General features: G+C 36.4%; 3 protein-coding genes across 3 annotated transcripts in view; all 3 read right to left on the bottom strand.

The window, feature by feature from the left end:
- Positions 1-13,202, bottom strand: part of gfm2 (GTP dependent ribosome recycling factor mitochondrial 2) — a 271,535-nt gene that overhangs the window by 36,749 nt on the left and 221,584 nt on the right. The gene's annotated exons all lie outside the window — the stretch shown is intronic.
- Positions 1,600-4,119, bottom strand: LOC133995719 (torsin-1A-like). Its single transcript, XM_062435189.1, has 6 exons — positions 4,063-4,119; positions 3,942-4,005; positions 3,269-3,534; positions 3,007-3,182; positions 1,943-2,070; positions 1,600-1,847 (listed from the first exon to the last, which is right to left on the bottom strand). The coding sequence occupies exons 1-6, from the start codon at positions 4,117-4,119 to the stop codon at positions 1,600-1,602; spliced, it is 939 nt and encodes a 312-aa protein (XP_062291173.1).
- LOC133995720 (torsin-1B-like) lies at positions 4,923-7,398 on the bottom strand. The gene is given in 5 exon segments (XM_062435190.1): positions 4,923-4,937; positions 5,215-5,306; positions 5,418-5,545; positions 6,978-7,153; positions 7,348-7,398. Coding segments are annotated over 5 exon segments (462 nt in total).

Here is a 13,202-nt window from a genome sequence, read left to right on the forward strand (position 1 = left end):
GTGTTAAAATCTGTGACACTGAACTGAAATGGATTATATTCCTTTCTATTAATTTGTGTTTAATCAGATTAAAACACAGCAAACATTGGACCATGTAATATTCCAGCATAGGAACACAATTTTTTATGTCTGTCTATAAACAGGAGTCAGGTATCCTTATGAACACTGAATTAGATTTGAGAAGAATGTGCTTAGAGTGTGGGTGATGTGCTCTAAGTCAGTCAATTAAAGTGGATCTTTCACAATTACAGCCTTTTTAATAAAAAAAATCCCTTTTAGTGTCTCAACAGACATTGTTTATTCATTCAGCTGCAGAGAAAAGATCATAACAAAAAGAGGAAATCTGACATTTAAAATACAATAACTTGATTTCACTAATGTGGATGACACAAGTAAACTGTTACATAAATCTTTTCACAGAAAGAGGACTGTGGATTTTGTTCTTCATTGCTTACATTGTAAGCACATTATGATGAGATCGTCTATCAATCAATGAATCAATCTTTATTTATATAGCGCCAAATCACAACAAAAGTCATCTCAAGGCACTTTACACATAGAGCAGATCTAGACCGTAATCTTTACTAGTGGTCAGTTTGAACAAGAGGAATGATGAATATGGCAAGATAAAATATGTGTCAGTGTTCATTTGGAAGCCTGATATACTGTACAAATGACGTGAGGAGACCCATCCTTTAAACACTACAGCTACGTTCACTTTTTAAAACACAGTGGTGTCTACAGTGAGTGAACTCTTTTATCAGCACATGTTGACGGGGGACTTTTGGATGAAACCTGAATGACTTTTTTTGCATGTAAGAGTGGCCTGTTGAAATGCATCTGAACTGTAAGACACCAAATAAACAGTTCTATTAGTGAAAGAAGATTTGACACAAAAGAACATAAGAACTTATAATGTTTTATTCAATCAGATCTAATTAGATGTACAAAATGTAAGAAATTATTTCTACAGCAAAGGGAAAATTACACCACTTGGGGAATTTGTGTGGAACTCCCATTTTCTATAAATTTGTTATTAACAATTTGAAAGAAGTACGTTATAAAATTGTGCATAATATATATCATGTCAACAAATTTGTCTCAAGATTTGTGGATATATTTAAGAAATGTGACTTTTGTAGAATAAAGAACAAACAACTAAACATCTACTTTATGAATGTAAACATCAGGATTCTGGGAAAAAAAATTAGGGATTAAGTTGACACTCAAAAACAGATGAAGTGTTTTCTGTTATTGTCTTAATGTCACACATGTACTAAGTGACAGTTTCTATTTATAACTATAACTTAATGACAAATATAACAAAATAACAATAATCTAATGAACTGTTTCATCTTAGTCTCAAAATTAATTCAGCCATATAAGTGCAATACTAATAGTTGCTCGGCAGATGCTTTGACTTTATCTATTGCTTTGAAACACAAAGTGATGACGTAAAATACAGTCCAGCCTACTCTTAATTGTCTTGCAGCCTTAAATTAATATTAATAAACAATAATGATATAGGCTTTATGATCTAGTGCATATCGATAGAAGATCTTTCATTTATCCATTAAAGGAACACACATCGCATAATTATTACTCTTTGTAGAAGGGCAGCCTACTAGTTATTTTCTTGCAGCCGCTGACAGAGAACACTCTCTCAAATTTGGGGAAATACTCCAAATCTATGGCAAGCTTGTGTGCCACATCCTGGTTTGGCTTCAGTCCTTCGGCTTGCATCTGAGCCATGACACACTGAACAACGTGTTTGTACTCAAGAGGAAGAAATGGGATGAAGAAGTCCACCATGTTCTGCTTAATCAAGCTTGAATGCCACAATCCACCTACAAAGACATATTTTCTATAGTAAAAAAATCCAGGTGTTTCATCAAATCTATTTTTATATGATGACCAAGATACAAAGTAGTAGTCCACTCACTCCCTTTGTTGTTAAATGCAGATGCAGAGAGGGATGTTTCCAGGTCTTTGAGCTCAATATCTTCTCGATCTTGTCCTGTTCTCCAGAAATGTAAAGCTGTCTCTGTGATGCTGTGCGCTTCAGTATTGCTGGAGAGAAAGTTAGAAAAGGCAGTATATTAGCATTAGCCTTTTATTGTCACCACTGTTAACATTGTTCAGAAATGAAAAGAATACAAAAACAGTTTTTACTGGTATTTTCTATTATTATAACAAGGCTTGTATTGATTTTAAATGTAGATGTTAACTGTAATGAAACACTGTTGCAAAGTTTGCTGTTAAGCAATGTAATGTGTCCTGGTTAACTAAATCTCAGCGAACATATACATTTTAATTTTGCAAAATATGGCTGTGTAATATGACGACATATATATTGTGTGATGAGGGAAAAATTACTATTGTTTATTTTGTTGTTATGCAACACTCTTCTCTGCAATATTTTTCGTCATTTGGAGTCTGCCCATCTTTTGTGCAGATTACAGTTACTGCACGAGAGAGATTGAATTGATGTTTAGTGTGCAAGAGAGACCAACAAACTGCGAGAGAGGCTGAATTGGTATTTAATGTGCGTTAGTCCAAGTTATACTGCCCAACAAAGAATCCATCCATCCATCAATTTTCTGCTGCTTATTATTGTGGTTGTGGTGGCATTAGGCCGAGCAATGAAACCCAGTCATCCCTCAGGAGGAGTTCCTCCAGAGGTGGAAGTTAAAGATCTACTGCTACCAGACGTTCCCAGTTCACCCACACTACTCGTTTGGGTTTCCCCGGTCTGTCCCCACCACCTTGTCCAACTCACTACCAGGTGGTGGTCAATTGACAGCTCTGCTCCTCTCTCCACCCGAGTGTCCAAAACATACAGCCTGATGACACTACTACAAGTCGATCATCGACTTTTGGCCTAAGATGTTCTCGTACCACGTACACTTATGAACATCCTTATATCTCCACTGACCCTGGAATTGCCCCTGCTTGTAAAGCTAGAAAATTTAATTAATTGTTTGGTGAGTGCATTCATCCTTTCACCTGAGGAAGATGAAGATGGTTTTACGATAAGAAACTCCGTCCAGCTTCTTGTAGTAGTCCAGGAAGGACTTAACACTGTCAATCAAGCCGGGATGCATCTTGTCCATCTCATCAAAGATGAACATGGATTGTGGGCAGTTGGTGACATTGCCTTTGATCCACTGCTGTAACTGAGACTGAAGAGAAACAGCAGCATATTTAATTCATACAGTGTTTGCATTGTATTTTTACAATGTGTTTGCATTCTGTTATTATATCGTACCTTGTAGGTATCAGTTTGACTTGAGTGCAGGAAGTGATGTGTAGCTATGAATACATGTACAAATTTGCTGTCAATCCCCTCCTTGTAAATGTTGTCAGCTATCAGACTACTGACAAAGCTCTTTCCTGTGCCGGTTGGTCCATGCAGAGAGAGCACCAGGGGTTTCTCTGGGTTTTCTTTGCTCATGAATCCATTTACAGCTTTCAGGATGATGTTTAACGCAATGTGCTGTCCGAACAGTTTGCTTTCCAGGTCAGCCTGGAGTCCTGGAGAGTGCACACCACAAACGTTACAGGATAGTTTGAACTTTATTCAACAGGCAACAATAAGAAATGAACAATATGCAGCCAGAATTCAGAGACAGAAATCAAATGCAAAATTAAATACAGAAGTTTTGTTTTACATTTTTTCTTAAGAGTATAACATCAAATCAAATCAATCAAATAACTGGTAATTACAGTATATATGGAAGAATGACCAAATAACCAAACAGTACATATTCATAAGAAAGGTCTTAGCCTCCTCAGTTAAAATTTGGTTTGATTGTAAATAATCACTTAAGCCATGCCACTTTAATCATCCTCTAGACAATATGTTAAAGTAATTCATTTGGTTCAAACAAACTGTAAACACAGTCCAACTATCTTCACATTTACATACTTCACATCCTCACCTGCTGCGTTGAAAGATATCCAACCAGAATCACAACTTTCTTGTCCTTTAAATATCTGCCACATCTTCCTCATATTATCAGCCATTCTGTCAAAAATTAACTTTGGATCAAATGTGTTTACCAGCACACTGGTCATCAAAAAAACATATAACAACAAATATGTTTGTACCGCTTTCATCCTTAAAACAATTTAATTCCCGACAACAGCTGACTTTATGTGTAATCCTAACACAGAAACACCACACTGATTCAGCAGACTTCCTTCTTCCTTGTATCAGGGATTTGCATAAAGATGAACCAGATGAGCAAGTTATTGTGAGGTGTTGTCCTCACATCTCTGTGAACACAAAAGTTGCCAAACAAGATTGTTTGAATTGATGTTACAGTTCATTGTGTTTAATATTGATTGATTGCACATGTTTACAGGTATAAGCATTAAAGATCAACATTAATGAAGGTTTGTGTGCTAAATTCTGTGAAACTGAACTGAAACTGTCTCATATAGGAGAGCCATCCTTTAAACACTACAGCTACAATCACTACAGCTACAATCACATCACATGTTGCATCAGTGGCGCGGAACTTTTGGATGAAACTTGATTGACTTCTTTGTATGTAAGAGTGGCCTGTTCAGATGGGTCCGTACTGTGAGACACCAAATAAACAGTTATAGTGGTGAAAGAAGATTTGATTCAAAAGAACAACAATGTATAATGTTTTATTCAATCAGATCAAATAAAACGTACCAATAAACATCCAAAAAATTATTTCTACAGCAAAAGGAAAATTACACCATCTGGGAAATTTGTGTGGAACTCCCATTTTTTATAAATTTGTTATCAACAATTTGAAAGAAATACATAAACAATTTATGCGTAATATATCATACCATCAAATCAACGTCACAAAATTTGTAGATATATTTAACAAATGTGAACTTTGTAAAATAAAGAAGAAACAACTAAACTTCTCTTTATGAACCTACACATCAGGATTCTGTAAAACAAATGGAAGATTAAGTTGACACTCAAAACAGCCATTCAATTAAGCTGGAAGGCAATGATGTAATACTATACTATGAAATGGACAAATCAAAGAAATGTGCATTAACAGTTAGTATGCTCAGAGAATTTTTTTTAATAAAGTTGCCTTTTCTGTTCAGTTATCTCTCTATTATGTTTCCCCTATGTCCTGTTTAACATGTTGAATGTATCAACCAATTGAAAGTGAAGACATGCCCGTTATATTATTTTTATTTCATAATAATGATTACACATTGAACAACGTATTTGTACTCCAGAGGAAGAAACGGGATGAAGTAGTCCACCATGTTCTGGTCAATCGAGCGTGAATGCGACAAACCACCTACAGACAAATATTAAGAGATATTTTCTTTAGGAAAGAAAAAAATATATAGGCATTTCATCAAACCTATTTTTGTGTGATGACCAAGATGAAAATAAATAGTCTACTCACTCTCCTGTTTATTAAACGCTGATGTAGAGAACGATGTTTCCAGGTCTTTGAGCTCAATCTCTTCTCTATGTCGCCCTGATTTCCAGAAATCGAAAGCTGTCTCTGTGATGCTCTGCCCTCCATCATTGCTAGACAGTTAGTTAAATACAGGCAGGATATTAGCATTAGCTTCTGACTGATACCACTGCTAACATTTATCAGAAATTACAAAAATACAATTTTTAATGTTACTGGTATTTTCTATTGTTATAACTAGGCTGGTATTGATTTATAAACATAGATGATAAATGCAAAAATTGTTGCTGCTTAGCAATGTAATGGGTCCTGATTAAGTAAATCTAAGAGAACATATACATTTTAATTATGAAAAATGCTAAATTGAAAGCACATATTACCCACCTTATTGTAACATTAGGGATGTGCATCTCCATCACTGAGGCCAATGTGATGTGCATATCATCTCTAATACATTGAAGATAAATATGAAATAACTACCAATGTGATACGACACAATTCACCCCCATTGGAATACATTGTGATTCCACAGGATTTAAAAAACAGGATTTTAATAATGCGATTTAACATGATGCCAAATAATGATGCTGTGCAATTGAGTATGGCACAGAGTTTGATTTTATTTCTTAAGCATACAGCAAATTATGAATTAACTAAAAAAAGTGCCATTTTTACTACATATTTGCTTCTCTTGCATCTCTCTTAATGCAACACAAGCTTTCTTTTTGACTAAGTCTGTCACGATAACTACTTTTGTTGGATGATATATTGTCTCAGAAATAATCGCGATAAAACATATTATTGTCATTTGAAGATCTTTTTAGACCACTGATATAATGATATGACTGAATATAGTATAATAATGCAAGAGAGTCGAGGGGTGGGATTAGAGAGCTTCTGTAAAAACGCAGACTGCCATTATGGGCCAGGACAGAGTTATTTACCATTAATTCCATATAAGCGGCGCCGCTCACTACTACAGTCTCCACTCAGGATGTGCACAGTGACGAATGGAGGCAACTACTTGCTTGGCCAATGCGACATGAATAGCCTCTTAGCTGCTAATGTGAAGTGTGAGTTCAAAAAATGATCAAGGTTATGTCCATGTATCATACGATAAGTCGATATATAGACATGATGATTTTGAAAATTACATTATTGTACGATGAGTTGATAACACCATTATTGTGACAGGCCTTTTTTTACCTTTAAAAAAACACTCTTTCACAAAGATGCCTTTTCACAAGTCCATTGTAGTGTAGTGTTCTCTGTCTCCAGTTTACAATCATGATAATTACTGTCAAAATAGTTTAATAAATTTAATACAAGAGTAAGTCATCACACCACTTAGCTATAGCATGGTAGTTTAGAGAGGAGGAATCGATTGAAATATAGAAGTGACAAATGACAAATTATTGGTCACATATCTAAATAATGAGGCCTCCTATAAAGATTAGAACCGCCCTTGCCTGTAAAGCTAGAAAAGACCAGAGCAGTGCACCCTCCTGTAAATGAATTGTTTGGTGAGTGCATTCAAACTTCCACCTGAGGAAGATGAAGATAGCTTTCTGATAAGAAACTCTGTCCAGCTTCTTGTAGTAGTCCAGGTAGGACTTAATACTGTCAATCACACCGGGATGCAGCTTGTCCATCTCATCAAAGATGAACATGGAGTGTGGTCAGTTGGTGACATTGCCTTTGATCCACTGCTGTAAGTGAGACTGAGGAGAAATATAATATAATATGACAAAAATCACATGTGCCAGTAGAGGGCAGCTGTACACTGCAAAAGGGACTTTCCATGTGGCCAGATTAAAGAGTTCAGACTTCTAAAGGATAATCTCATCTTTTTGTCTGCACATTCAGTAACACTGTGGGGTGACAGTCATGTTATCATACTTCCATATGCACTTACAGGATCATACACACAAAGTGCAGAGGGGACTGTGCAAATCTGCTGCACCATGCACTCAGTACAGTTTTGTTAAAGAGCACAGGGCTTAAATCATCACATAAGGAGTGATAAATTGCTGTAGTAAATGGCAAACGATAACACTAATGACAATCATGCTGTTTAGAGGATTATTCTTTACTATATTCACCATTTTTTATAAGACTAAGACAAAGTACAGCTGAAGTGGACAGTAATGTCATTAGTTTTGAAGATGTTTAGTTGTATAGACAAAAAGTCAGGGGATTACTGAAGTATTACAAGTCAAGTGAACCTGAATGGCTGGACCAAATTTCATGGCAATCCATCCAGCAATGCTAAAAAAAAAATCACAGAAAACTATAAACGTTTGAACCTGTAGGTGGTGCCAGAGAAAAGTGAGGGTGCCCCCAAAGTCAGCAGATTTCAACATCTAGGCACCATTAATATCTGCTCATTCTTAGCAATCCATTCATTTGTTGTTGAGATATTTAAGTCTGGACCAAAGTGGTGGACTGACCGACTAACTGACAGACTGACACTGATATCTATAGAGCTATAAAATAATATCAGTAATGAAAATACTTTTTCAACTTTTGCTTGGCTATAAGATCTTGGTCCGAAGATAAAGATAGATACGACATCTCTGAGACCTTTCACAGCATCTTATTTTAAATATCCTCTACAGAAATGAACTTAGGTCATAGTAAGATATATAAAATCTTAAACCACTAGAATTTAATGATTTATGGCGTAAAGGTAGTTTGGTGGTGTCCAGACACCAAGCTGTGATTTAAAGCCACAAACATACATATGAATGTGTATAAGTTTGCATCACAATAATATTTCAATTTCTACCACAATTTCCTGTCAAATCTTCAGCTAGTGTCACAACAGCATTCGAGTATATGAGGCAAATTTGATATGTAGATAAAAGAGCTCTACACATATGCATGTAATCGTGTATACATGTCAGACTTTTCAAAAATGTAAAACTCACTGTAGCAGAGGTTTTAAATCCACGGGAGGCAAAAGGGGACTTTGTATTGTAGCTTTGACATGTATAATTTAGTACTGGACAACTATTACTCTTGACCTAGTTTATATTTGGGGAATTTATCATTTGAAAGCGCTTCATCAGGGTTAGCAACCATTGGCACTTAGGCCTTTAAAGCCCACTGAGACACTATATGTGTACAAATACCTTGACATGACTTGACATATTTGAAATGGTAAAGTCAAAATTTTCTGTAGTTATTTTGACAATATGATATCTTGCACTATTTTTTCCCCCTTCGTGTCATGAGGTCACCTTACACAAACCCTTTTATTTCATGTTTATGTTTATACTTTCCAAATCAGGCTTGTCTATTATGAGAAAGGGTAGTTTATAGATACCAAATGTTTCTTCTGGTACTTCAACCTCTTTACAGCCTCTGTAGCCCCCGGCTCTAATGGGTTTTGGCATACTTTGAGGACAGGATGTGGATGGTGACATAGTTTAACCAAGAACAGGTTTAAAGCTAATTTTGCAGCTGGGTATAAATATAAAATAGACAAAATAAAGTGTTTTTTTAAAGAGATGCAGAGGGAGAAATGTGATTATTTTTTTGTTTTTTTATGGATAGAAAATATGGTTAAAAAAAGACATTATGGGTTGTGAAGAGTAGTTAATTCTATTTTAAGGGTTAAAGGTGAAAAAAGAGCAATGGTAAATCCAAATCTGGCTCCAGATACTTTACTCTAGATATCCTTCCTCAGCAGCGTGCCTGGCACTAACTCTTGATCAGGATGGTGGTCGTAAATCTGCAAACACAGATCGTCTCAAGAGGCACAAGGCAAACAAAGGACCTTCGTTTTCTGCTGTTGCTGGTGTTTTTCCTTCCTCTCCTCCAGCCTGTCATTGTGGTAGCATGTCCTTCCTGGTGTGGATGGCGTCAGATGCCTGTTCCAGCATCAGGGCCCTTCCCTGGGTTCCTCAGGGTGGCTCTTTGGAGGGGAGGGGGGAAAGGTACAGTGACGGGTCTGTGACTCATGATGAAGGCCAGGCTCCCTCGTGGGCCAAAATAACTCTAAAGGGAAAGGAGGAATTTGAGCTTCCTTTTAAAACTATGTGAAAACTGTGAGACAAAAGTGCAAAAAATACTTGAAAGCAGCACGTCGTTAGCCATGTTTGAAGCAGTTTCCTGTGTTTCATGATGGCATATTACCACTTTCAGAAATAGAGAACTCAGATTTCTTGATGGTTCCCGAGATATGAGTAATACATTTGAGATTTTATGCATTACTGCTAACTGTACAATATTAAACATATTCATTTATTAAACATCACCATTTTAAGAATTTAATTCTTCAAGGTTAATTCTTGACTTTATCTATATATTAATTATGCATATTATTTATGCATTATACAAGAAAGAAAGAAATGTTTAGTGTGACACCATTAAATTATATTAATAACCTGCTTTGAAAGTTGAAAAGAGAAGAAGCTACTCCAGTCATTTAGTATATTCATTCCATAAAGTTCAAGGATTTGAAAGAGACACATTTAAGAGTCTATCTACATTAAAACAATGACTTAACATCCTGTTTTGATTCAATCTCATCGCTCTCATTGTGTTGTTTTTGTCCGCAACAGGCAGCTATTTTGAGATAAAAAGCTCTAGTAGTGGAGCATTTAGCCACTAAAGACTCAGACTCCAGACAAGTTAAATAATAAATAAATAGTTCAACATTATCAACCTATGATGTCAAATTGTTTCTGCTGCCCCCAAGTGGCCAAAAAACGAATTTACTTTGAGATAAATGCTAAGTTTAGCATACTAGTATGTTGCAGGTATCGTCCATGTTTGCCATCTTGGGCTAGCGTGTTAGCATACTAACATTTAAATTAGCACTAAATACAAAGTGCAAAGGGTTACATAGTAGTGGTTATATTAAAAATGAAATGGTCAAGATCAAAGCAGCACCACCAGCTCCAAAATTCACATAATTAGACAGCTAGATACTATAGTCAGATAGTTGGACCTTACCTGACTGATAAACTGAATTACTCCATAGGAGTGTGTAATGCAGGCTCTCTGTTAAAACATTTAGTATGCAAGTCCAAGCCAAGGTGCTCGAGTGGCTTTAGAAAGCTCCTGCAGAGCCAAAAAAAAAAGGATACAACTGTTTCAGATTGATTTTGACATGTGAGAGTCAAACTAATTTAAAGATAATTGTGAGAATGTGTTGCAGCATTGCACAGACAGTCATGGCTTCTTCAGCTGTGAGTGTAGTACATCACGTTTATTATTACTAAATCCTCTTAAGAGTGTACTGTTGCTTTTTCTTCCAATAACTCCGGTGTCCGAGAAATCTGGGCGTCTTCTCAATGATCATTAAGTGGGAAAGAATAACTGCAAGTAGTTACAAAATGTCTATTCACTGTGGATGCTGGAAAATGACTGACAGAGCAAAATATTTTACTTGTCTTCGAATCTTTAACTCTGCTGTTACCAGGTGGGAATCTCCACAACTCCGGTGCCTGAGTGGAGGTCTTTTCTTCTCTTTTATTCACACTAATTTCTCAAGCGTTGGCTCATTCAGCGGCTAAAGAATGGGAGAAGGCACTTGTGAAGGCGCCTGAGCTTTGGAGGGGGAAACAGAGGGAGTAGGTCAACCTCTAATCTCACTATAAACACAGAGGGCACTGCCACCACACACTGACCCCCACTCCCTCTCTGTTCACCTCATCTAACCCCCGCCTTAACCCCCATCCTGTGGCAGCTCGAGTTGGACGGCCACTTAAAGAACCAAACTGGGGCCAAAGCACATTCCTGTGAAGTCAACAATGAGAGGATCTGAGAGGCAAGATTAGGGGAAGATCGGGGGATTGTTTGGGAGGAGAGATCGATAATAAATAAACATATAAAATAGGATAAATCCTGTGATAAATGATATGAGTTAAATAAGTCTGCAGTGGAATTGTTTGTCTTACTTCCCAACACCAGCAGGAGGGGCTCACTGCTTTTGTCTGCCAACTGGTTTTCCCTTTACAGTGCAAAATTGATGTCTTTTGGGAAGTGCAGAATACACACATAACTGAATTACAGTAACTGCAAAAGCTTTCACCGCTGTGGTAATGGAAACTGAAAGATAATAGACACAACATTTGGGCTACCAGGGATGATGAATCATGTGCAGTGGTCAGTTAGATAAGCACCTCTTGCTTCATTTTTCTACTGAAACGAGGCAGTGGCCTAAAAAAAAAATGTTTTCTGTCAACACCACTACCTCTATATTCTTGTCTTTCTTAGTGTTACTTTTCCCTCCAAAAATGCATCACTGCATTTACAGGGTTATGTAACAGTTCAGTAAACTTCAACTCCACTGCCCTGAAATACAAAAAGTGACAATGGTCAAACGTTCCATATTGCTTTGGAAAAAATTGCTCTACTTGGTATGCAAGAGAGAGTCCATAAACTGAATCAGCTCCTTGTCATTTTTTATGGCTGCTGTGTCCTTTCAGATTAATCTGGGTAACAATATGGACAGGGTAAGACAAGACCTAAATGTTTAAAATGACACCAATATTTAATTTTTCTTTAACTTTAAAGGCTACAGCTGATGATTTTCTATATTTTTTCTTATTCTAAACAAATCTCAGGTGCAGAGCCAAACCAGTAATCAACTCATCCTTCTTGCAATTATTGCAAGACTGATGACCCCTGTTGTTGTTCTAAATATTTAAAAACAAAATATATATATCTATATATATATATATATATATATACATGTACCGTGGCCAAAATATTAATTCTTTCATTATCAGATTTTCAGACTTGTCATTGCAACCCTGTCCTGTCTCATAAGCTATATACTACTACACTATATAGCCTGCATGTCTAACATAACCCATCTGAAACAAAACATTTATTAAAAAATATATTCAATTGATATTCTAGTCATTCACATTGGTAGAACCTCCATTTTTCCACTTTTTATTGAGTTCTTACATAGTTTAATGTCTTGATGTATTCTGAAATGGTAGCTTTTTAACAAAGTTTAATCTGATCTGAATGTTTAATTTATATAAGTATCCACCTTTTGTCCATTCTAACAGATGAACACACATTGTCTCTACTATGTAAATCAAATAGTGTTCGAGAAGTTCTTCCTAACTTTGTAGAAATGTGTTGCACTTGCAGGTTGCCTTGCTTTCACTCATCTGTTCAGTTCATCCCAATCCAGCATGAAGGGGTTTTAAAGTCTGGAAAGAGAGTTGGCCAGTTCATGTTATGAAGCCTGCTGTCTCGTTCTTTTCTTCTATGGTAGTTCTAACATAACTTGCAGGTATGTTTTGGATCATTAACCCCTCACCAACTACGTGTAGATCAGAGTGTGTTGCATGGCTCTGCAAAATGTTATGGTAGCCCTTTTGGTCCAGAGTGTCAGTCACTCAAGCAAGTCGCCAACTCTGGATCCAGCAAAAGAGCTTCAGAGCATTACGCTTCATCATCCATGCTTTTATGTTTGCATGCTTTTCAAATTTCAAGGCTTAATTTAAGTCCATTGCTGCAGAAAATGCTGTTCTGAGTTGTTAACCCGTTGCTTGATCCCTGTAAAAGGCATTTACAACTCTAATTTAACATTATTTTTCGTTTTTTAAACACAAACTTTACTGTATATGAAGCTGTATGTTATGAAGCACTGTTATGATTACTATTTTATCCACTGTAACATTATAATTAAAAATGTGAGTCTCTAGTACACCAGTTTTAACATGTTATATGTGTCTCTAATGGAGGCTGAGTCTATTCGAACAGATCAGTGATCCTCCTGATGGTGGTGCTGCCTTC

The sequence above is a fragment of the Scomber scombrus genome, chromosome 15, assembly GCF_963691925.1.
Source record: "Scomber scombrus chromosome 15, fScoSco1.1, whole genome shotgun sequence".
NCBI lineage: Eukaryota > Metazoa > Chordata > Actinopteri > Scombriformes > Scombridae > Scomber > Scomber scombrus.